This window comes from Salmo trutta, chromosome 7, assembly GCF_901001165.1.
Source record: "Salmo trutta chromosome 7, fSalTru1.1, whole genome shotgun sequence".
In the NCBI taxonomy this organism is placed as follows: Eukaryota; Metazoa; Chordata; class Actinopteri; order Salmoniformes; family Salmonidae; genus Salmo; species Salmo trutta.
Window position 1 is genome coordinate 58,185,623 of NC_042963.1, and position 26,479 is coordinate 58,212,101.

General features: G+C 44.9%; 1 protein-coding gene across 1 annotated transcript in view; it reads left to right on the forward strand.

Moving 5' to 3' along the window:
* myrf (myelin regulatory factor) overlaps positions 1–26,479 on the forward strand; it is a 60,675-nt gene that overhangs the window by 19,536 nt on the left and 14,660 nt on the right. The window contains exons 5-17 of the mRNA XM_029757500.1: positions 1,756–1,984; positions 5,963–6,063; positions 9,229–9,364; positions 12,771–12,966; positions 13,238–13,314; positions 14,945–15,055; positions 16,223–16,322; positions 16,902–17,102; positions 17,817–17,925; positions 22,214–22,323; positions 23,380–23,540; positions 23,710–23,782; positions 24,089–24,240. Of these exons, the coding sequence (XP_029613360.1) occupies positions 1,756–1,984; positions 5,963–6,063; positions 9,229–9,364; positions 12,771–12,966; positions 13,238–13,314; positions 14,945–15,055; positions 16,223–16,322; positions 16,902–17,102; positions 17,817–17,925; positions 22,214–22,323; positions 23,380–23,540; positions 23,710–23,782; positions 24,089–24,240 (1,756 nt within the window). The remainder of the gene's footprint in view (positions 1–1,755; positions 1,985–5,962; positions 6,064–9,228; positions 9,365–12,770; positions 12,967–13,237; positions 13,315–14,944; positions 15,056–16,222; positions 16,323–16,901; positions 17,103–17,816; positions 17,926–22,213; positions 22,324–23,379; positions 23,541–23,709; positions 23,783–24,088; positions 24,241–26,479) is intronic.

Here is a 26,479-nt window from a genome sequence, read left to right on the forward strand (position 1 = left end):
GCCACCACCATGCTTCACCGTAGGGATGAGGTCAGATTTCCTCCGGAAATGACACTAGGCATTCAGGTCAAGGAGTTAAATCTTGGTTTCATCAGACCAGGGAATCTTGTTTCTAATGGTCTGAGAGTCTTTAGGTGCCTTTTGGCAAACTCCAAGTGGGCTGTCATGAGCCTTTTACTGAGGAGTGGCTTCCGTCTGGCCACTCTACCAAAATACCTGATTGATGAAGTGCTGCAGAGATGGTTGTACTTCTGGAAGGTTCCTCCATCTCCACAGAGGATCTCTAGAGCTCTGTCAGAGTGACCATTGGGTTCTTGGTCACCTCCCTGACCAAGGCCCTTCTCCCACGATTGCTCAGTTTGGCCGGGCGGCCAGCTCTAGGAAGAGTCTTGGTGGATCCAAACTTCTTCCATTTAAGAATGATGGAGGCCACTGTGTTCTTGGGGACAAAAATGTCTTAAAACCTATTTTCGCTTTGTCATTATGGAGTACTGTGTGTATAGTAATCAATTTTAGAATAAGGCCATAATGTAACAAAATGTGGAAAAAGTCAAGGTGCCTGAATACTTTCTGAAGGCACAGCGGTCTAAGGCACTGTATCATCAGATGATACAGTATGATGATCAGAACAGTCAGAACTTGATAATACTGCATAAAAATGTCTTCCTTCCTGTCTTCCTTCCTGTCTCCCTGTCTTCCTCCCTTTCTTCCTGTCTTCCTCCCTGTCTTCCTCCTTGTCTTCCTGTCTTCCTCCCTGTCTTCCACCCTGTCTTCCTTCCTGTCTTCCTCCTTGTCTTCCTGTCTTCCTTCCTGTCTTTCTCCCGTCTTCCTCCCTTTCTTTCTCCCGTCTTCCTCCCTGTCTTCCTGTCTTCCTTCCTGTCTTCCTCCCTGTCTTCCTTCCTGTCTTCCTCCCTGTCTTCCTCCCTGTCTTCCTCCCTGTCCTTCTCCCTGTCTTCCTCCCTGTCCTTCTCCCTGTCTTCCTCCCTGTCCTTCTCCCTGTCTTCCTCCCTGTCTTCCTGTCTTCCTTCCTGTCTTCCTTCCTCCCTGTCTTCCTCCCTGTCTTCCTCCCTGTCTTCCTCCCTGTCTTCCTGTCTTCCTTCCTGTCTTCCTTCCTCCCTGTCTTCCTCCCGTCTTTCTCCCTGTCTTCCTCCCTGTCTTCCTGTCCTTCTCCCTGTCCTTCTCCCTGTCTTTCTCCCTGTCTTTCTTCCTGTCTTCCTCCCTGTCTTCCTGTCTTCCTCCCTGTCTTCGTCTTCCTCCCGTCTTTCTCCCTGTCTTCCTCCCTGTCTTCCTGTCCTTCTCCCTGTCTTTCTCCCTGTCTTCCTCCCTGTCTTCCTTCCTGTCTTCCTCCCTGTCTTCCTCCCTGTCTTCCTCCCTGTCTTCCTTCCTGTCTTCCTTCCTGTCTTCCTCCCTGTCTTCCTCCCTGTCTTCCTTCCTGTCTTCCTCCCTGTCCTCCTCCCTGTCTTCCTGTCTTCCTCCCTGTCTTCCTCCCTGTCTTCCTGTCTTCCTCCCTGTCTTCCTCCCTGTCTTCCTCCCTGTCTTCCTTCCTGTCTTCCTTCCTGTCTTCCTCCCTGTCTTCCTCCCTGTCTTCCTCCCTGTCTTCCTCCCTGTCTTCCTCCTGTCTTTCTCCCTCTTCCTCCCTGTCTTCCTCCCTGTCTTCCTCCCTGTCTTCCTCCCTGTCTTTCTCCCGTCTTTCTCCCTGTCTTCCTCCCTGTCTTCCTCCCTGTCTTCCTCCCTGTCTTCCTCCCTGTCTTCCAGACACTCACATGCTGAGGACCATGACACCAGAGAACATGTGTCACATGACCTCGCCGCCACTCCCCCCGCACGGTCACGGCTATCCAAACATGCACCGGGACATGTACCTGAAGCCTGAGCCAATGATCTCGCAGTACCCCATTGGTCCCACCTCCAGTGGGAGTTGCCAGGACCTGCAACAGAGCCAGATGCTGCATCAACTATTGCAACACCCACAACAGGGGCAAGAGTGAGTGATCAATCAACAAATGAACCAATCAATCAATCAACCAAACAATTAATGAATTGTTAACATCTGCAGTTGTGAAGGGGAGGAGGATGAAGATAATGGGATAATGTAAAGACTGTTGAAACTGTAGATAATGTGATCCTGTAGATACTGACATGCTGTAGATACTGAGATACTATAGATAATGTAGGTAATATATATACTATAGATAATGTAGATACTGTAGATACTGTAGATACTGAGATACTGTAGATACTATAGATACTATAGATACTGTAGATACTATAGATACTGTAGATACTGTAGATACTGTGATACTGAGATACTATAGATACTGTAGATACTGTAGATACTGAGATACTGTAGATACTGAGATACTATAGATAGTGTAGATACTGTAGATACTGTAGATACTGAAGATACTGTAGATACTATAGATACTATAGATACTGAGGGACTGTAGATACTATAGATACTATAGATACTGTAGATACTATAGATACTATAGATACTGTAGATACTGTAGATACTGTGATACTATAGATACTATAGATACTATAGATACTATAGATACTGTAGATACTGTAGATACTATAGATACTGTAGATACTATAGACACTATATATACTATAGATACTGTAGATACTATAGACACTATAGATACTGTAGATACTATAGATACTATAGATACTATAGATACTGTAGATACTATAGACACTATAGATACTATAGATACTATAGATACTATAGATACTATAGATACTGTAGATACTATAGATAGTATAGATACTGTAGATAATATAGATACTATAGATGCTGTAGATACTGTAGATACTGTAGATACTGTAGATACTGTAGATACTGTAGATACTATAGATACTATAGATACTGTAGATACTGTAGATACTGAGACACTATATACTGTAGATACTGAGATACTGTAGATACTGTAGATACTATAGATACTATAGATACTGTAGATACTGTAGATACTGTAGATACTATAGACACTATAGATACTATAAATACTATAGATACTGTAGATACTATAGATAGTATAGATACTGTAGATAATATAGATACTATAGATGCTGTAGATACTGTAGATACTGTAGATACTGTAGATACTGCAGATACTATAGATACTGTAGATACTGAGATACTATAGATACTGTAGATACTGTAGATACTGTAGATACTGTAGATACTGTAGATAGTGTAGATACTGTAGATACTATAGATACTGTAGATACTATAGATACTATAGATACTGTAGATACTATAGATACTGTAGATACTATAGATACTGTAGATACTGAGATACTATAGATACTGTAGATACTATAGATACTGTAGATACTATAGATACTATAGATACTGTAGATACTGTAGATACTATAGATACTGTAGATACTATAGATACTGTAGATACTGTAGATACTATAGATACTGTAGATACTGTAGATACTGTGATACTGAGATACTATACATACTATAGATACTATAGATACTGTAGATACTATAGATACTGTAGATACTGTAGATACTATAGATACTATAGATACTATAGATACTGTAGATACTGTAGATACTGAGACACTATATACTGTAGATACTGAGATACTGTAGATACTGTAGATACTATAGATACTATAGATACTGTAGATACTGTAGATACTGTAGATACTGTAGATACTGAGATACTGTAGATACTGTAGATACTGTAGATACTGAGATACTGTAGATACTGTAGATACTGAGAAACTGTAGATACTGTAGATACTGTAGATACTGTAGATACTGTAGATACTGTAGATACTGAGATACTGTAGATACTATAGCTACTGTAGATACTATAGATACTGAGATACTGTAGATACTGTAGATACTGTAGATACTGAGATACTGTAGATACTATAGATACTGTAGATACTGTAGATACTATCGATACTGAGATACTGTAGATACTATAGATACTGTAGATACTATAGATACTGAGATACTGTAGATACTATAGATACTGTAGATACTATAGATACTGAGATACTGTAGATACTGTAGATACTGTAGATACTGTAGATACTGTAGATACTATAGATACTGTAGATACTATAGATACTGTAGATACTGTAGATACTATAGATACTGTAGATACTGTAGATACTGTAGATATTATAGATACTATAGATACTGTAGATACTGTAGATACTATAGATACTGTAGATACTGTAGATACTATATATACTATAGATACTATAGATACTGTAGATACTGTAGATACTGTAGATACTATAGATACTGTAGATACTGTAGATACTATAGATACTATAGATACTGTAGATACTGTATATACTGTAGTTACTGTAGATACTGTAGATACTATAGATACTGTAGATACTATAGATACTGTAGATACTGTAGATACTATAGATACTGTAGATACTATAGATACTATAGATACTGTAGATACTATAGATACTGTAGATACTGTAGATACTGTAGATACTGTAGATACTATAGATACTGTAGATACTGATATTCTGCACTAGTTACTGCAGAGATTGGTGCCCAACCGTGGATGGAGGAATGGAGGAAAGAAGGGAGGAAAGGAGGGAGGAATGGAGGAATGGAGGGAGGAATGGATGGATGGATGGAGGAGTGGAGGAATGGAGGGAGGATTGGAGGAATGGAGGAATGGAGGAATGGAGGGAGGAATGGATGGAGGAATGGAGGAATGGAGGGAGGAATGGAGGGAGGAATGGAGGGAGGAATGGAGGAATGGAGGAATGGAGGGAGGAATGGATGGATGGAGGAATGGATGGAGGAATGGATGGAGGAATGGAGGAATGGAGGGAGGATTGGAGGAATGGAGGAATGGAGGGAGGAATGGATGGAGGAATGGAGGAATGGAGGGAGGAATGGAGGGAGAATGGAGGGAGGAATGGAGGAATGGAGGAATGGAGGGAGGAATGGATGGATGGAGGAATGGATGGATGGAGGAATGGAGGGAGGAACGGAGGGAGGGAGGAATGGAGGGAGGAATGGAGGAATGGAGGGAGGAATGGAGGGAGGAATGGATGGAGGAATGGAGGAATGGAGGGAGGAATGGATGGATGGAGGAATGGATGGATGGAGGAATGGAGGAACGGAGGGAGGAATGGAGGGAGGAACGGAGGGAGGGAGGAATGGAGGGAGGAATGGATGGAGGAATGGAGGGAGGAATGGAGGGAGGAACGGAGGGAGGGAGGAATGGAGGGAGGAATGGATGGATGGAGGAATGGAGGGAGGAACGGAGGGAGGAATGAATGGAGGGAGGAATGGAGGGAGGAATGGAGGGAGGAATGGAGGGAGGAATGGATGGATGGAGGAATGGAGGGAGGAATGGAGGGAGGAATGGAGGAATGGAGGGAGGAATGGATGGATGGAGGAATGGATGGAGGAATGGATGGATGGAGGAATGGAGGGATGGAGGAATGGATGGACGAATGGAGGGAGGAATGGAGGGAGGAATGGATGGATGGAGGAATGGAGGGATGGAGGAATGGATGGATGGAGGAATGGATGGAGGAATGGATGGAGGAATGGATGGAGGAATGGATGGATGGAGGGAGGAATGGAGGGAGGAATGGATGGAGGAATGGAGGGAGGAATGGATGGAGGAATGGATGGAGGGAGGAATGGATGGATGGAGGGATGGAGGGAGGAATGGAGGCTGGAGGAATGGAGGCTGGAGGAGAGAGGTGTGATCAGGAGAGAAACAGATGAATGGTTTTCGGGAGGAGCAGAGAGGGGTGCCCTCCATCTCATGTTTCAGTTCATTAATCAGTCTTGATCTCAGGATGAAAATGATGACGTTCCGTACGTGTGTGTGTGTGTGTGTGTGTGTGTGTGTGTGTGTGTGTGTGTGTGTGTGTGTGTGTGTGTGTGTGTGTGTGTGTGTGTGTGTGTGTGTGTGTGTGTGTGTGTGTGTGTTTACAGTGGGATAGCAGTCCACCAGGCGAAGAAGAGGAAACATTCTGACGGTCCTAACAGCACCCTCAACTCTCAGATCCTCACAGGTATCATCAAACAAGAGCCAGGTAGGCAGGCATATCTTTGTCTGTCTCTCTCTCTCTTTCCTTCTCTCTTTCCCCTTTTACCCCATTCTTATATCCCAACATATGCATGCGCTCACACATTAATCCAAAAATACACCTTTAGGTATAAAACATACTTACATACTCCTCTTCTGAAACATCAGGTCACAGTGACCTCCCTCCACTTTTCTCGGTTCCGTTGCCTTGGCAACATGTTGGGGAATTAAAAAAGAAAGTCACACTGTAACAGGCGTCATATAGAGGAGACCGAGGCGCAGCGAGTTGAGTGCTCATCGTTATATTTTAATGAAAACTAGACAAAATAAACAAAATGACAGCCAACAGTTCCGTCAGGTTATACAAACTAAACAGAAAGCAACTACCCACGAAAACCAAGGGAAAAACAGGCTGCCTAAGTATGGCTTCCAATCAGAGACAACGATAGACAGCTGCCTCTGATTGGAAACCATACCTGGCCAAAACATAGAAAACAAAACAAAATAGATTGCCCACCCACCTATCACACCCTGACCTAACTAAGCAGAGAAAACACAGCTCTCCTAGGTCAGAGTGTGACACACACAGTCTATGTATGCTCATAACAATGTAATTGGTAAGCATAACCATTATAACCATCATAACCATCATAGCCATCATAACCATCATAACCACCATAACATCATACCCATAATAACCATAACATCATAACCAACATAACCATCATACCCATAATAACCATCATAACCATCATACCCATAATAACATCATAACCATGATAACCATCATAATCATCATAACCATCATAGCCACCATAACATCATAACCATCATACCCATAATAACATCATAATATAACCATCATAACCATCATAACCATCATACCCATAATAACCATCATAACATACCCATAATAACCATCATAACATAACCATCATACGCATAATAACCATCATAACATAGCCATCATAACAATAATAACCATCATAACATAACCATCATAACCATAATAACAATCATAACATAACCATCATAACCATCATAACCATCATAACCATCATAACCATCATAACCATCATACCCATAATAACCATCATAACATACCCATCATAGCCATCATAACCATCATACCCATAATAACCATCATAACATAACCATCATACCCATAATAACCATCATAACATAACCATCATAACCATCATACCCATCATAACATAACCATCATAACCATCATACCCATAATAACATAACCATCATAACCATCATAACCATCATACCCATAATAACCATCATAACATAACCATCATAACCATCATAACCATCATAACCATCATACCCATAATAACCATCATAACATAACCATCATAACCAACATATCATAACATCATAACCATGATAACCATCATAACCATCATAACATCGTAACATCATAACCATCATAACATAACCATCACAGCCATCATAACCATCATACCCATAATAAACATCATAACATAACCATCATAACCATCATACCCATAATAACCATCATAACATAACCATCATAACCATCATACCCATAATAACATAACCATCATAACCATCATAACCATCATAACATAACCATCATAACCATCATAACCATCATACCCATAATAACCATCATAACATAACCATCATAACATCATAACATCATAACCATCATAACCATCATATTGTAACCATCATAACCACCATAACCATCATAACCAACATAACCATCATAAACATCATAACCATCATAACCAACATAACCATCATAACCATCATAACATAACCATCATAACCACCATAATCATAACATCATAACCATGATAACCATCATAACCATCATAACCACCATAATCATAACATCATACCCATAATAACCATCACAACCATCAAAACCATCATAACCAACATATCATAACATCATAACCATGATAACCATCATAACCATCATAACATCGTAACATCATAACCATCATAACATAGCCATCACAGCCATCATAACCATCATACCCATAATAAACATCATAACATAACCATCATAACCATCATACCCATAATAACCATCATAACATAACCATCATAACCATCATACCCATAATAACATAACCATCATAACCATCATAACCATCATAACCATCATACCCATAATAACCATCATAACATAACCATCATAACCATCATAACCATCATACCCATCATAACCATCATATCATAATCATCATAACATCATAACATCATAACCATCATAACCATCATATTGTAACCATCATAACCACCATAACCATCATAACCAACATAACCATCATAAACATCATAACCATCATAACCAACATAACCATCATAACCATCATAACATAACCATCATAACCACCATAATCATAACATCATAACCATGATAACCATCATAACCATCATAACCACCATAATCATAACATCATACCCATAATAACCATCACAACCATCATAACCATCATAACATAACCATCATAACCACCATAACCAACATAACATCGTAACCATCATAACCACCATAACCATCTTAACATAACCATCATAACAGTCATAACCATCATAAGTCATAACCATCATAACATCATAACATAACCATCATAACTATCATATCATAACCATCATAACCATCATAACCATCTTAACATAACCATCATAACAGTCATAACCATCATAAGTCATAACCATCATAACATCATAACATAACCATCATAACTATCATATCATAACCATCATAACCATCATAACCATCATATCATAACCATCATAACCATCATATCATAACCATCATAACTATCATATCATAACCATCATAACCATCATAACAGTCATAACCATCATAAGTCATAACCATCATAACATCATAACATAACCATCATAACTATCATATCATAACCATCATAACCATCATAACAGTTATGATGGTTATTATGGTTATGATATGATGGTTATGATGGTTATGACAGTTATGATGGTTAAGTTTACCCATTACAGTATGTAGAGTGTGTGACCTATTTTTTATATATATATTTACTCTCTGTTAGTCAGCACCTACAAATATTTTGGGTTGTTCATTAGCTCATGCATTTATTTTGAATAAAATACATAACAATGTGCAGATTAACATGTGATCTTGTGTTTCCCCCTTACCTAGTAGACATTGTTTCTGGCCCAGGTTTGATGGCGGATGCTGATAACTCCTACCTGGACCCTAACTACCAGTGCATAAAATGGCAGCCGCACCAGCAGAACAAGTGGACGCCGCTGTACGACGTCAACTGCAAAGAGCTGTAGGTGTCTCTCTGCACGCTTAACTTGACTTAAACCCTTTTGCTCTTTGATTAATTCATATGCTACCGTATGTCAATTAATATGATATCTGTTTGTTTTCATGAGAAAGAAGATATTGACAAGGATATCATTTATAAAGCAGAGAGAGAGAACATGAGAGAGAGAGAGAGGGGGGAATAGAGAGAGGGGGGAGAGAGAGAGAGTGGAAGTAGGGAGGGGGGAGAGAGAGAGACAGAGAGGAGGGAAAGAGAGAGGAGAGAGAGGGGGAAGGGAGAGGAGGGGAGAGAGACAGTGGGGAAAGGGAGGGGGGAGAGAGAGAGAGAGAGAAAGAGAGGGGAGGGAGGGAGAGAGAGTGAGAAGAAGAGGGTGAGAGAAGAGGGTGGTATTCAGGAAGGAGAGGGGAGAACAGAATGATCCAGAGAAGGTCGGTTTTAAAGATTCCTTGGACGTGAGTGATGCGGGGGAGTGAGTAAGAGCAGGGTTTCGGTTACGAAAGAGTATGACGGGAGGAGACGGAGGTAGATAACAAGGGAAGGGGAGGGGATGGAGGAGGGTGAAGACAGAGAGGAGGGGAGGATAAATGTACCAACACCTACTTGTGGACATTGCTATGCCGAACTGGGAATTCTGAGATTGAGGGATAAGCGGTGGGTGGTGCGTAGTGCATACCATTAGGATATTGTCATCAACAAACAGGTGACTCATCTTAGCTGGTTCACTCACGTTTAAAACATAATCTTGATGAAATATATGGAGTATAACATGATTAGGAATACTCTTTGTCCTCGTAAGTGGAGACTAAGGTCTTCAACATGACTCATAAACTATAGTGGAGTCTGTAAGGTCTTCAACAATGCCAAGAGTGTGCAAAGCTGTCATCAAGGCAAAGGGTGGCTATTTGAAGAATATCAAATATAAAATATATTTTCATTTGTTTAACACTTTTGTGGTTACTACATGATTCCATATGTGTTATTTCATACTTTTGATGTCTTCACTATTATTCTACAATGTAGAAAATAGTAAAAATAAAGAAAAACCCTTGAATGAGTAGGTGTTCTAAAACTTTTGACCGGTAGTGTATATGAATCTATTGATGAATCTATTGATGAACCTATTGACGAATCTATTGATGAACCTATTGACGAATCTATTGACGAATCTATTGACGAATCTATTGATGAACCTATTGACGAATCTATTGACGAATCTATTGACGAATCTATTGACGAATCTATTGACGAATCTATTGATGAATCTATTGATGAACCTATTGACGAATCTATTGATGAACCTATTGACGAATCTATTGATGAATCTATTGATGAACCTATGGACGAATCTATTGATGAACCTATTGATGAACCTATGATGAACCTATTGATGAATCTATTCAAATCAAATCCAATTTAATTAGTCGCGTACACAGTTTAGCAGGTGTTATGGCGTGTGTATTGAAATGCTTATGTTCCTATCAATCAATGCAGTAAATGTCAACAAGAACACAATCATAAACAAATTAATGATCTAACATTTAGCACAGCAGTAGATATATAAATAGTATGTAAACATTATAAAAGTGGCCAGTGTTCAATTTCTATGTACATAGGGCAGCAGTCCCTAATGTGCTGGGTAGAGTACTCAGTGGTAGCTGGCTAGTGACAGTGACTGATGGGGAGAGTACGATGCTGGGCGGAGGGCAGGTTACTGGGCGGAGGGCAGGGTACTGGGCAGCGGGCAGGATACTGGGCTGAGGGCAGGGTACTGGGCGGAGGGCAGGGTACTGGGCGGAGGGCAGGGTACTGGGCGGAGGGCAGGGTACTGGGCGGAGGGCAGGGTACTGGGCGGAGGGCAGGGTACTGGGCGGAGGGCAGGGTACTGGGCTGAGGGCAGGGTACTGGGCGGAGGGCAGGGTACTGGGCGGAGGGCAGGGTACTGGGCGGAGGGCAGGGTACTGGGCAAAGGGCAGGGTACTGGGCAGGGTACAGGGCAGCGGGAAGGGTACTGGGCGGAGGGCAGGGTACTGGGAAGCGGGCAGGGTACTGGGCGGAGGGCATGGTACTGGGCAGCGGGCAGGATACTGGGCAGCGGGCAGGATACTGGGCTGAGGGCAGGGTACTGGGCAGAGGGCAGGGTACTGGGCAGAGGGCAGGGTACTGGGCGGAGGGCAGGGTACTGGGCGGAGGGCAGGGTACTGGGCGGAGGGCAGGGTACTGGGCGGAGGGCAGGGTACTGGGCTGAGGGCAGGGTACTGGGCGGAGGGCAGGGTACTGGGCGGAGGGCAGGGTACTGGGCGGAGGGCAGGGTACTGGGCAAAGGGCAGGGTACTGGGCAGGGTACAGGGCAGCGGGAAGGGTACTGGGCGGAGGGCAGGGTACTGGGAAGCGGGCAGGGTACTGGGCGGAGGGCATGGTACTGGGCGGAGGGCAGGATACTGGGCTGAGGGCAGGGTACTGGGCTGAGGGCAGGGTACTGGGCAGCGGGCAGGGTACTGGGCGGAGGGCAGGATACTGGGCAGCGGGCAGGGTACTGGGCGGAGGGCAGGGTACTGGGCTGAGGGCAGGGTACTGGGCGGAGGGCAGGATACTGGGCGGAGGGCAGGGTACTGGGCGGAGGGCAGGGTACTGGGCGGAGGGCAGGGTACTGGGCGGAGGGCAGGGTACTGGGCGGAGGGCAGGGTACTGGGCAGAGGGCAGGATACTGGGCGGAGGGCAGGGTACTGGGCTGAGGGCAGGGTACTGGGCGGAGGGCAGGGTACTGGGCGGAGGAAGGGTACTGGGCGGAGGGCAGGGTACTGGGCAGAGGGCAGGGTACTGGGCGGAGGGCAGGGTACTGGGCGGAGGGCAGGGTACTGGGCAGGTTACTGGGCGGAGGGCAGGGTACTGGGCAGCGGGCAGGGTACTGGGCGGAGGGCAGGGTACTGGGCGGAGGGCAGGGTACTGGGCGGAGGGCAGGGTACTGGGCGGAGGGCAGGGTACTGGGCGGAGGGCAGGGTACTGGGCGGAGGGCAGGGTACCTTGCCTCTAACCAATCAGGAGTATCAAAGGCAATGACACATTTTCAAAACACCACTTTACCCACGTGTGTTCTGGTTCTTGCTCAACCAATCGTTTTATTGGACCAATCAGAATTGTTAGAATGTGTTTGTGTTCTAGAAATCGTCAGGGAGGTACTCAGATCCAGACTCATTGGCCGGAGCAAGGAGTTTGGGTAGCCAGGCAGATGTGAACCTCTCTTTTTATCCAATCCTCCATATTTAGCTCAAGGAGTGCAAGTACAATAGTAGAAAACGTACAGTACGATGAACTTCTATGAAAATATTGACAAACCCTTATAGAATTCTCTGTCCATCCATCTATCCCTCTTTCCATCTCTCCCTCTTTCCATCTCTCCCTCCCTCTCTAGCCCAATGCCCACCTATCGCGTCGACGCTGATAAAGGTTTTAACTTCTCCCTGGCGGACGACGCCTTCGTATGTCAGAAGAAAAATCACTTCCAGGTCACCGTGTACTGCGGCATGCTGGGAGATCCCAAGTACATCAAGACCAGCGATGGCCTCCAGCCAATCGACTGCTTCTATCTCAAACTCAATGGGGTTAAGGTGAGGGAAGAGAGGTGATCCACGTTGTGAATGCCTAATCATCCCCTAGCTTTTACCTTCTAGCTGACGTCCTTCCTGTAGGTGTAAGATAATTGGGTAGGTTTTAGACAAAATGGTAATTGGTTCAACCTGCCTTCGGATTAGCAAGGGGGAGTTTTGGCCACCTATCTAATCCCTTCCGAGCTACAGGAGGAAGGGGCCAGGGTTTGATTTAATGTAACGCTACTTTCTTTCATCAACTGACCGAACCCTCTCCTGTGTTGTCTCCCAGCTGGAAGCCATGAACCAGTCCATCAACGTGGAGCAGTCCCAGTCAGACCGCAGCAAGAGACCCTTCAAACCAGTACTGTGAGTAGAGACCCTTCAAACCAGCCCTGTGAGTAGAGACCCTTCATACCAGTACTGTGAGTAGAGACCCTTCAAACCAGTACTGTGAGTAGAGACCCTTCAAACCAGCACTGTGAGTAGAGACCCTTCAAACCAGTACTGTGAGTAGAGACCCTTCAAACCAGTACTGTGAGTAGAGACCCTTCAAACCAGCACTGTGAGTAGAGAGACCCTTCATACCAGTACTGTGAGTAGAGACCCTTCAAACCAGCACTGTGAGTAGAGAGATCCTTCAAACCAGCACTGTGAGTAGAGACCCTTCAAACCAGTACTGTGAGTAGAGACCCTTCATACCAGTACTGTGAGTAGAGATCCTTCAAACCAGTACTGTGAGTAGAGACCCTTCAAACCAGTACTGTGAGTAGAGAGACCCTTCAAACCAGTACTGTGAGTAGAGAGACCCTTCATACCAGTACTGTGAGTAGAGACCCTTCAAACCAGTACTGTGAGTAGAGACCCTTCAAACCAGTACTGTGAGTAGAGACCCTTCAAACCAGTACTGTGAGTAGAGACCCTTCATACCAGTACTGTGAGTAGAGGCCCTTCATACCAGCACTGTGAGTAGAGACCCTTCAAACCAGTACTGTGAGTAGAGACCCTTCAAACCAGTACTGTGAGTAGAGACCCTTCATACCAGTACTGTGAGTAGAGACCCTTCATACCAGCACTGTGAGTAGAGACCCTTCAAACCAGTACTGTGAGTAGAGACCCTTCAAACCAGTACTGTGAGTAGAGACCCTTCAAACCAGTACTGTGAGTAGAGAGACCCTTCAAACCAGTACTGTGAGTAGAGTCCCTTCAAACCAGTACTGTGAGTAGAGACCCTTCAAACCAGCACTGTGAGTAGAGAGACCCTTCAAACCAGTACTGTGAGTAGAGACCCTTCAAACCAGTACTGTGAGTAGAGACCCTTCAAACCAGTACTGTGAGTAGAGAGACCCTTCAAACCAGCACTGTGAGTAGAGAGATCCTTCAAACCAGCACTGTGAGTAGAGACCCTTCAAACCAGCACTGTGAGTAGAGAGATCCTTCAAACCAGTACTGTGAGTAGAGACCCTTCAAACCAGTACTGTGAGTAGAGTCCCTTCAAACCAGTACTGTGAGTAGAGACCCTTCAAACCAGCACTGTGAGTAGAGTCCCTTCAAACCAGTACTGTGAGTAGAGAGACCCTTCAAACCAGCACTGTGAGTAGAGAGACCCTTCAAACCAGTACTGTGAGTAGAGAGACCCTTCAAACCAGTACTGTGAGTAGAGACCCTTCAAACCAGTACTGTGAGTAGAGAGACCCTTCAAACCAGTACTGTGAGTAGAGTCCCTTCAAACCAGCACTGTGAGTAGAGTCCCTTCAAACCAGTACTGTGAGTAGAGAGACCCTTCAAACCAGCACTGTAAGTCTCAGTCTTCTTGTGATCCCTCTGGTTAAGAGCATCTGCTAAATTACTCAAACGTAAATAGGTCCATCACAGAGGGAGGAAAATACTCTACCTCAGGGGTTAAGGCAAGTAGAAAAGGTAAATACTGTATATAAAGGGTTAAGTGGAGAAGGTCTACTGTATATAAAGGGTTAAAGATTCATGTGTGTGTTTTCAGGGTGACACTGCCCCCGGAGCAGGTTACCAAGGTAACAGTGGGACGACTACACTTCAGTGAGACCACAGCCAATAACATGAGGAAGAAAGGCAAACCCAACCCTGATCAGAGGTACTATAGCATACAGCAATACCAGTGCTATATCGTCAATATAGCCACAGCTAAAGGGGCAGGTAGCTTAGTGGTTAGAGAGGCAAGTAGCCTAGTGGTTAGAGAGGCAGGTAGCGTAGTGGTTAGAGAGGCAGGTAGCCTGGTGGTTAGAGAGGCAGGTAGCCTAGTGGTTAGAGGAGGCAGGTAGCCTAGTGGTTAGAGGAGGCAGGTAGCCTAGTGGTTAGAGGAGGCAGGTAGCCTAGTGGTTAGAGAGGCAGGTAGCCTAGTGGTTAGAGGAGGCAGGTAGCGTAGTGGTTAGAGAGGCAGGTAGCCTAGTGGTTAGAGAGGCAGGTAGCCTAGTGGTTAGAGGAGGCAGGTAGCCTAGTGGTTAGAGGAGGCAGGTAGCCTAGTGGTTAGAGAGGCAGGTAGCCTAGTGGTTAGAGGAGGCAGGTAGCGTAGTGGTTAGAGAGGCAGGTAGCCTAGTGGTTAGAGAGGCAGGTAGCCTAGTGGTTAGAGGAGGCAGGTAGCCTAGTGGTTAGAGGAGGCAGGTAGCCTAGTGGTTAGAGGAGGCAGGTAGCCTAGTGGTTAGAGGAGGCAGGTAGCCTAGTGGTTAGAGGAGGCAGGTAGCCTAGTGGTTAGAGGAGGCAGGTAGCCTAGTGGTTAGAGGAGGCAGGTAGCCTGGTGGTTAGAGGAGGCAGGTAGCCTGGTGGTTAGAGGAGGCAGGTAGCCTGGTGGTTAGAGGAGGCAGGTAGCCTGGTGGTTAGAGGAGGCAGGTAGCCTGGTGGTTAGAGGAGGCAGGTAGCCTAGTGGTTAGAGGAGGCAGGTAGCCTAGTGGTTAGAGGAGGCAGGTAGCCTAGTGGTTAGAGGAGGCAGGTAGCCTAGTGGTTAGAGGAGGCAGGTAGCCTGGTGGTTAGAGGAGGCAGGTAGCCTAGTGGTTAGAGGAGGCAGGTAGCCAGGTGGTTAGAGGAGGCGGGTAGCCAGGTGGTTAGAGCGTTGGACTAGTAACTGAAAGGTACAAGAGGCAATCTGGGATCGAACAATCCCCTTTTTGAACTTTCCCTTGTTGTTTGAATCCCAGATTGCCCCTTTAAAGTGTGTTTACTTTACTTTTTGGCAGTCAAATACATTTAATAGAAATACAAAGACACAAATCTGTGATGAATTGTTTTGAATTGTTTTGCTTGTTAGGTACTTCATGTTGGTGGTAGCGTTGCAGGCCCAGGCCCACAGACAGAGCTTCACGGTGGCCGCGCAGGTGTCAGAGAGGATCATCGTCAGGGTAACCTCTGTCAGTCTGGCCGTGTCTGTCTGACCGTCCTCTTCTGATCTATCTCAGTAACCTCTGTCAGTCTGGCCGTGTCTGTCTGACCGTCTGTCCTCCTCTGATCTACCTCAGTAACCTCTGTCAGTCTGGCCGTGTCTGTCTGACCGTCTGTCCTCTGATCTATCTCAGTAACCTCTGTCAGTCTGGCCGTGTCTGTCTGACCGTCTGTCCTCTGATCTATCTCAGTATTTACCTAGCAGCAAATAAACTGAAATTGTGCTCATGATTCCAAAATTGTAATTTTAGTTTCCTTACTGAATGTAAATGTAAAGAGACCCATCCGTATACATCTGTTATGGTCTACATTCTTTATTCTGTAAGTATAATAATAAACCATGGTTTGTAGATTTATGTTGAGGCTCTTACGAATTCCATACACGTCAGCTTGTTTAGGAAGCTACTCGGTGTAGTACTAGCACTGCAAACGGAAGAGGAATCCAGGACCTGTAATTACGTATGTCACTCAAATCATCTTTTACAGCTCTACAATTTCCCAGTCTAAATATCTCTGTGTTGTTTGTCCCTCCCTCTCTGGGTTTCCAGGCGTCTAACCCTGGTCAGTTTGAGAGTGACAGTGAGGTGTTGTGGCAGCGCGGCCAGATACCTGACTCAGTGTACCACCACGGCCGGGTCGGCATCAACACCGACCGGCCAGACGAGGCCATGGTCATCCATGGTAACCTGAAGGTCATGGGGTCACTGGTGCAGCCCTCCGATATACGGGCTAAAGAGAACGTCCACGAGGTGAGTGGGGAGTATGTGGTGTGTGCTCTGCATGTGTTTGTTTGTGTAGTTATGAAAATGCATGCTCGATCATGATCCAAATGATCCCTGAGAGAATTGGTTTTTATTTGGGCAATAAAATATTACAATAAATCACAACATGCTATATTCTGTCTTCTGTTCATTGTCCTGAAACCATACAGCCATCGAACTGTAGCTATATGTTCTGTATGTTCTATATGTTCTATATGTTCTATTTGTTCTGTATGTTCTGTATGTTCTATATGTTCTGTATGTTCTATATGTTCTGTGTGTTCTGTGTGTTCTGTACGTTCTGTATGTTCTATGTGTTCTGTGTGTTCTGTGTTCTGTGTGTTCTGTATGTTCTATGTGTTCTGTGTGTTCTGTGTGTTCTGTATGTTCTATGTCTTCTATGTGTTCTGTATGTTCTATGTGTTCTGTGTGTTCTGTATGTTCTGTATGTTCTGTGTGTTCTGTACGTTCTGTGTGTTCTGTGTGTTCTGTATGTTCTATGTGTTCTGTGTGTTCTGTATGTTCTGTATGTTCCATATGTTCTAAATGTTCTGTGTGTAGCTCCATAGTAACATCCATACATATTGTCATCCTCTCTCTCTGTGTGTGTGTGTGTGTGTGTGTGTGTGTGTGTGTGTGTGTGTGTGTGTGTGTGTGTGTGTGTGTGTGTGTGTGTGTGTGTGTGTGTGTGTGTGTGAATAGGTAAACACTACAGACAACCTGAAGCGGATCAGTCAGATGCGGCTGGTTCATTATCAGTACAAGCCTGAGTTTGCTTCCAGCGTGGGGATAGACACCAGCCCAGAGACTGGTAACTTATACAACGCTTTGTTTTAGGTTATACATGATAGATAACCAACAGCAATCAATACACAACCAATAGCAATCAATACACAACCAATAGCAATCAATACACAACCAATAGCAATCAATACAAAACCAATAGCAATCAATACACAACCAATAGCAATCAATACACAACCAACAGCAATCAATACACAACCAATAGCAATCAATACACAACCAATAACAATCAATACACAACCAACAGCAATCAATACACAACCAATAGCAATCAATACACAACCAACAGCAATCAATACACAACCAATAGCAATCAATACACAACCAATAGCAATCAATACACAACCAACAGCAATCAATACACAACCAACAGCAATCAATCCACAACCAACAGCAATCAATACACAACCAATAGCAATCAATACACAACCAACAGACAATCAATACACAACCAATAACAATCAATACACAACCAATAACAATCAATAGATAACAATAACAATCAATAGACAACCAATAGCAATCAATACACAACCAATAACAATCAATACACAACCAATAACAATCAATACACAACCAATAACAATCAATACACAACCAACCGCAATCAATACACAACCAACAGACAATCAATACACAACCAACAGACAATCAATACACAACCAACAGACAATCAATAAACAACCAATAACAATCAATAGATAACAATAACAATCAATAGACAACCAATAGCAATCAATACACAACCAATAACAATCAATACACAACCAATAACAATCAATACACAACCAATAACAATCAATACACAACCAACAGACAATCAATAAACAACCAATAGCAATCAATAGACAACTAATAGCAACCAATAGCAATCAATAGACAACCAATAGACAACTAATAGCAACCAATAGCAATCAATAGACAACCAATAGCAATCAATAGACAACCAATAGACAACCAATAGACAACTAATAGCAACCAATAGACAACCAATAGACAACCAATAGCAATCAATAGACAATCAATAGACAATCAATAGCACTGGAAATCTATTGCATTCCTATTGTATCTGTGATCTGTTCTTTTGTTTCTACATCCTCCCTGTAGACTGGATTTATGTTGTGCTTCACCATACTGTCTCTACCTGTATACATGCTGCTTCACCATACTGTCTGTCTCTACCTCTATACATGCTGCTTCACCATACTGTCTGTCTCTACCTCTATACATGCTGCTTCACCATACTGTCTGTCCCTACCTCTATACATGCTGCTTCACCATACTGTCTGTCTCTACCTCTATACATGCTGCTTCACCATATTGTCTGTCTCTACCTCTATACATGCTGCTTCACCATACTGTCTGTCTCTACCTCTATACATGCTGCTTCACCATATTGTCTGTCTCTACCTCTATACATGCTGCTTCACCATATTGCCTGTCTCTACCTCTATACATGCTGCTTCACCATATTGTCTCTACCTGTATACATGCTGCTTCACCATATTGTCTGTCCCTACCTCTATACATGCTGCTTCACCATACTGTCTGTCTCTACCTCTATACATGCTGCTTCACCATATTGTCTGTCCCTACCTCTATACATGCTGCTTCACCATACTGTCTGTCTCTACCTCTATACATGCTGCTTCACCATACTGTCTGTCCCTACCTCTATACATGCTGCTTCACCATATTGTCTGTCCCTACCTCTATACATGCTGCTTCACCATATTGTCTGTCCCTACCTCTATACATGCTGCTTCACCATACTGTCTGTCTCTACCTCTATACATGCTGCTTCACCATACTGTCTGTCCCTACCTCTATACATGCTGCTTCACCATACTGTCTGTCCCTACCTCTATACATGCTGCTTCACCATACTGTCTGTCTCTACCTCTATACCTGCTGCTTCACCATGTCTGTCTCTACCTCTATACCTGCTGCTTCACCATATTGTCTGTCCCTACATCTATACATGCTGCTTCACCATATTGTCTGTCTCTACCTCTATACATGCTGCTTCACCATACTGTCTGTCCCTACCTCTATACATGCTGCTTCACCATATTGTCTGTCTCTACCTCTATACATGCTGCTTCACCATACTGTCTGTCTCTACCTCTATACATGCTGCTTCACCATACTGTCTGTCTCTACCTCTATACATGCTGCTTCACCATACTGTCTGTCTCTACCTCTATACATGCTGCTTCACCATACTGTCTGTCTCTACCTCTATACATGCTGCTTCACCATACTGTCTGTCTCTACCTCTATACATGCTGCTTCACCATATTGTCTGTCTCTACCTCTATACATGCTGCTTCACCATACTGTCTGTCCCTACCTCTATACATGCTGCTTCACCATGTCTGTCTCTACCTCTATACCTGCTGCTTCACCATATTGTCTGTCCCTACATCTATACATGCTGCTTCACCATATTGTCTGTCTCTACCTCTATACATGCTGCTTCACCATACTGTCTGTCCCTACCTCTATTCATGCTGCTTCACCATATTGTCTGTCTCTACCTCTATACATGCTGCTTCACCATACTGTCTGTCTCTACCTCTATACATGCTGCTTCACCATACTGTCTGTCCCTACCTCTATACATGCTGCTTCCCCATATTGTCTGTCTCTACCTCTATACATGCTGCTTCACCATATTGTCTGTCTCTACCTCTACATATGCTGCTTCACCATATTGTCTGTCCCTACCTCTATACATGCTGCTTCACCATATTGTCTGTCCCTACCTCTATATATGCTGCTTCATCATATTGTCTGTCACTACCTCTATATCTGCTGCTTCACCATATTGCCTGTCTCTACCTGTATACATGCTGCTTCACCATATTGTCTGTCTCTACCTCTATACATGCTGCTTCCCCATATTGCCTGTCCCTACCTCTATACATGCTGCTTCACCATACTGTCTGTCTCTACCTCTATATCTGCTGCTTCACCATATTGTCGGTCTCTACCTCTATACATGCTGCTTCACCATACTGTCTGTCTCTACCTCTATACATGCTGCTTCACCATATTGTCTGTCCCTACCTCTATACATGCTGCTTCACCATACTGTCTGTCTCTACCTCTATACATGCTGCTTCACCATATTGTCTGTCCCTACCTCTATACATGCTGCTTCACCATATTGTCTGTCCCTACCTCTATACATGCTGCTTCACCATACTGTCTGTCCCTACCTCTATACATGCTGCTTCACCATACTGTCTGTCTCTACCTCTATACATGCTGCTTCACCATACTGTCTGTCCCTACCTCTATACATGCTGCTTCACCATACTGTCTGTCTCTACCTCTATACATGCTGCTTCACCATACTGTCTGTCTCTACCTCTATACATGCTGCTTCACCATATTGTCTGTCCCTACCTCTATACATGCTGCTTCACCATATTGTCTGTCTCTACCTCTATACATGCTGCTTCACCATATTGTCTGTCCCTACCTCTATACATGCTGCTTCACCATATTGTCTGTCCCTACCTCTATACATGCTGCTTCACCATATTGTCTGTCCCTACCTCTATACATGCTGCTTCACCATATAGCCTGTCTCTACCTCTATACATGCTGCTTCACCATACTGTCTGTCCCTACCTCTATACATGCTGCTTCACCATATTGTCTGTCCCTACCTCTATACATGCTGCTTCACCCTATTGTCTGACTTCTGTTGTATCTCCTTCTACGATCCCATTCTACAATGTCTCCAGGAGTTTACAGTAGTGTGTTGTATTATCTAGGAATGATAGGAGTTTACAGTAAGGTGTTGTATTATCCAGGAGTGATAGGAGCTTACAGTAAAGTGTTGTATTATCCAGGAGTGATAGGAGTTTACAGTAAAGTGTTGTATTATTTAGGAGTGATAGGAGTTTACAGTAAAGTGTTGTATTATTTAGGAGTGATAGGAGTTTACAGTAGTGTGTTGTATTATCCAGGAGTGATAGGAGTTTACAGTAAAGTGTTGTATTATTTAGGAGTGATAGGAGTTTACAGTAGTGTGTTGTATTATCCAGGAGTGATAGGAGTTTACAGTAAAGTGTTGTATTATTTAGGAGTGATAGGAGTTTACAGTAAAGTGTTGTATTATTTAGGAGTGATAGGAGTTTACAGTAAAGTGTTGTATTATTTAGGAGTGATAGGAGTTTACAGTAGTGTGTTGTATTTTTTAGGAGTGATAGGAGTTTACAGTAGTGTGTTGTATTATTTAGGAGTGATAGGAGTTTACAGTAAAGTGTTGTATTATCCAGGAGTGATAGCTCAGGAAGTGCAGCAGATCCTGCCTGAAGCCGTGAAGGAGGGAGGAGACGTCATCTGTTCCAATGGAGAGACCATCCCTAAACTACTGGTGGTGAACAAGGTAACACACACACGCGCACACACACACACACACACACACACAACACCAACACACACACACACACACACACAACACACACACACACACACCCACACACAGAATTTTGCAACAGACATTGACTTCTGTGCCTCCCTCCCTCACTCTCTCCCCCTTCCTCCCTTCTTCTCTCCCCCTCCCTCCCTTCTTCTCTCTCTCTCTCTCTTGCTCCCCCCCCTCCCTGCGTCTTTCTCTCCCCCTCCCCCTGCGTCTTTCTCTCCCCCTCTCCCTGCATCTTTCTCTCCCCCTCTCCCTGCCTCCCCCTTTCTTCCTCCCCTCCCTCTCCCTCACTCTCTGCCCCCTCCCTCTCTCTCCCCCACTCCCTCTCTCTCCCACACTCCCTCTCTCTCCCACACTCCCTCCCTCCCTCCCTTTGCCCTCCACCCCTCTCTCCCGCCTCCCTCTCCCTCTCTTGCCCTCCCTCCCTCTCTCTCTCTCCCCTTCCCTCACCCCCCTCCCTCACTCTCTACCCCTCTCTCCCTCACTCTTTCCCCTCTCCCTCCCTCACTCTTTCCCCCCTCCCTCCCTCACTCACTCTCTCCCCCTCCCTTTCTCTCTCTCCCCTACCTCCCTCTCTCTCTCCCCCTCCCTGTCTCTCTCCTTCTTCCCTCTTTCTCCTCCCATCCCTCTCTCCCCCTCCCTCCCTCTCTCTCTTCCTCCCTCCCTACCCACCCACCCATCCCTCCCTCCCCCTTGCGCTCTCTCTCTTTCTCACTCCCTACCCCTCTCTTTCTCTCGTTCTCTCCCCCTCCCTCTCTCTCTCCCTCTCTCTCCCCCTCCCTCCCTCCCTCTCTCTCCCCCTCTCTCCTCTCTCTCTCTCTCTCTCTCTTTCTCACTCCCTACCCCTCTCTTTCTCTCATTCTCTCCCCCTCTCTCTCTCTCTCCCTCCCTACCCCTACCCCTCTCTCTCTCTCTCCCCCTCTCTCTCTCCCCCCGCCCTCTCGCTCTCTCGCTCTCTCCCCCTCCCTCTCTCTCCCCCTCTCTCTCTCTCTCTCTCTCTCTCTCTCTCTCTCTCTCCAGGACCGTATCTTCATGGAGAACGTGGGTGCGGTGAAGGAGCTGTGTAAACTGACTGACAACCTGGAGACTCGTATAGATGAGCTGGAGCGTTGGAGCAGGAAGCTGGCCAAACTCCGCCGCCTGGACAGCATGAAGAGCACCGTCAGCGCAGGCACCACCAGGTAGGACACACCTTTACACGTCAAATACTTTCTAAGAGGAGCACTCTGATTATCCCTATTGGTACTATTCCATTGGTAATCAAGCGCTGGTCCAGTATTTTAAATTGTTTGACATACTGAATGTATTGGTTGGATGATTACATTTTTTTCTTCCTGTCTCTGTCTCCAGCCAATCAGGAAGCCAGTTCAGCAGGACAGGAAGTGGTCCCCTGAAGAAGAAGACAGTCAAACCTGGGAATAAGGTAGATGTTTCCCTACACATGAACACCTGTACAGAACCCCTCCTCTCTCTCTCTCTCTCTCTCTCTCTCTCTCTCTCTCTCTCTCTCTCTCTCTCTCTTTCTTTCTCTCTCTCTCTTTCTCTCTCTCTCGCTCACTCACTCACTCACTCTCACTCTCTCTCTCTCTCTCTCGCTCGCTCTCGCTCTCGCTCTCTCTCTCTCTCTCTCTTTCTCTCTCGCTCTCGCTCTCGCTCTCTCTCGCTCAGCCTAGTCCTCCTGGAAAACCAGCATTTAAAATGTCCAACCTGTGTTTTGATGTCGTTCCAGAGTCCGACTCCAGAGCAGGGCTGCGTCAGTCACAGGTTCATGCAGGGAACCATTCTGGCTCTAGTCGTCGTCATGACCTTCAGCGTCATCTCCATGTCCGTCCTCTACGTGTTGACACTGCACCACAGAGGGGACGTCAGCAGGACAGACGTGTACGTATGACCACACAGGAGTCACCAGCCATGTCCCTGTAGCCCTGAAACATCAACCATATCCCTGTAGTCCTGAAACATCAACCATATCCCTGTAGCCCTGAAACATCAACCATATCCCTGTAGTCCTGAAACATCAACCATATCCCTGTAGCCCTGAAACATCAACCATATCCCTGTAGCCCTGAAACATCAACCATATCCCTGTAGCCCTGAAACATCAACCATATCCCTGTAGCCCTGAAACATCAACCATATCCCTGTAGCCCTGAAACATCAACCATATCCCTGTAGTCCTGAAACATCAACCATATCCCTGTAGCCCTGAAACATTAACCATATCCCTGTAGCCCTGAAACATCATCCATATCCCTGTAGCCCTGAAACATGACCACACCAGGAAACATCAACCATATCCCTGTAGTCCTGAAACATCAACCATATCCCTGTAGCCCTGAAACATCAACCATATCCCTGTAGCCCTGAAACATCAACCATATCCCTGTAGCCCTGAAACATCAACCATATCCCTGTAGTCCTGAAACATCAACCATATCCCTGTAGCCCTGAAACATTAACCATATCCCTGTAGCCCTGAAACATCATCCATATCCCTGTAGCCCTGAAACATGACCACACCAGGAAACATCAACCATATCCCTGTAGCCCTGAAACATCAACCATGTCCCTGTAGCCCTGAAACATCAACCATATCCCTGTAGTCCTGAAATATCAACCATATCCCTGTAGCCCTGAAACATCAACCATATCCCTGTAGCCCTGAAACATGACCACACCAAAATACATCAACCATATCCCTGTAGTCCTGAAACATCAACCATATCCCTGTAGCCCTGAAACATCAACCATATCCCTGTAGCCCTGAAACATGACCACACCAAAATACATCAACCATATCCCTGTAGCCCTGAAACATCAACCATATCCCTGTAGTCCTGAAACATCAACCATATGCCTGTAGCCCTGAAACATCAACCATATCCCTGTAGCCCTGAAACATGACCACACCAGGAAACATCAACCATATCCCTGTAGCCCTGAAACATCAACCATGTCCCTGTAGCCCTGAAACATCAACCATATCCCTGTAGTCCTGAAACATCAACCATATCCCTGTAGTCCTGAAACATCAACCATATCCCTGTAGCCCTGAAACATGACCACACCAGGAAACATCAACCATATCCCTGTAGCCCTGAAACATCAACCATGTCCCTGTAGCCCTGAAACATCAACCATATCCCTGTAGTCCTGAAACATCAACCATATCCCTGTAGCCCTGAAACATCAACCATATCCCTGTAGCCCTGAAACATCAACCATATCCCTGTAGCCCTGAAACATCAACCATATCCCTGTAGCCCTGAAACATCAACCATATCCCTGTAGCCCTGAAACAGGAAACATCAACCATATCCCTGTAGCCCTGAAACATCAACCATGTCCCTGTAGCCCTGAAACATCAACCATATCCCTGTAGCCCTGAAACATCAACCATATCCCTGTAGCCCTGAAACATCAACCATATCCCTGTAGCCCTGAAACATCAACCATATCCCTGTAGCCCTGAAACATCAACCATATCCCTGTAGCCCTGAAACATTAACCATATCCCTGTAGTCCTGAAACATCAACCATATCCCTGTAGTCCTGAAACATCAACCATATCCCTGTAGCCCTGAAACATTAACCATATCCCTGTAGCCCTGAAACATCAACCATATCCCTGTAGTCCTGAAACATCAACCATATCCCTGTAGCCCTGAAACATCATCCATATCCCTGTAGCCCTGAAACATTAACCATATCCCTGTAGCCCTGAAACATCAAGCATATCCCTGTAGCCCTGAAACATGATCACACCAGGAAACATCAACCATATCCCTGTAGTCCTGAAACATCAACCATATCCCTGTAGTCCTGAAACATGACCACACCAGGAGTCACCAGCCATGTCTCAGGGCTGCATGAACACCTATATACTACATCCTACAGTACATCACACACAAACCAGTTTCAGTCCTCTCTCCTTTACGTTTCTCCCGTGTACTCTCTGCCTTCTGTAGCCATGTGTGTAATATCGCTGTTCTTTTCCTTATGTCCTCTGTAGCTATGTAGCTTCCTGCTCCCTGTATGTCTCTTATGTCCACTGTAGCTATGCAGCTATGTAGCTTCCTGCTCCCTGTATGTCTCTTATGTCCTCTGTAGCTATGCAGCT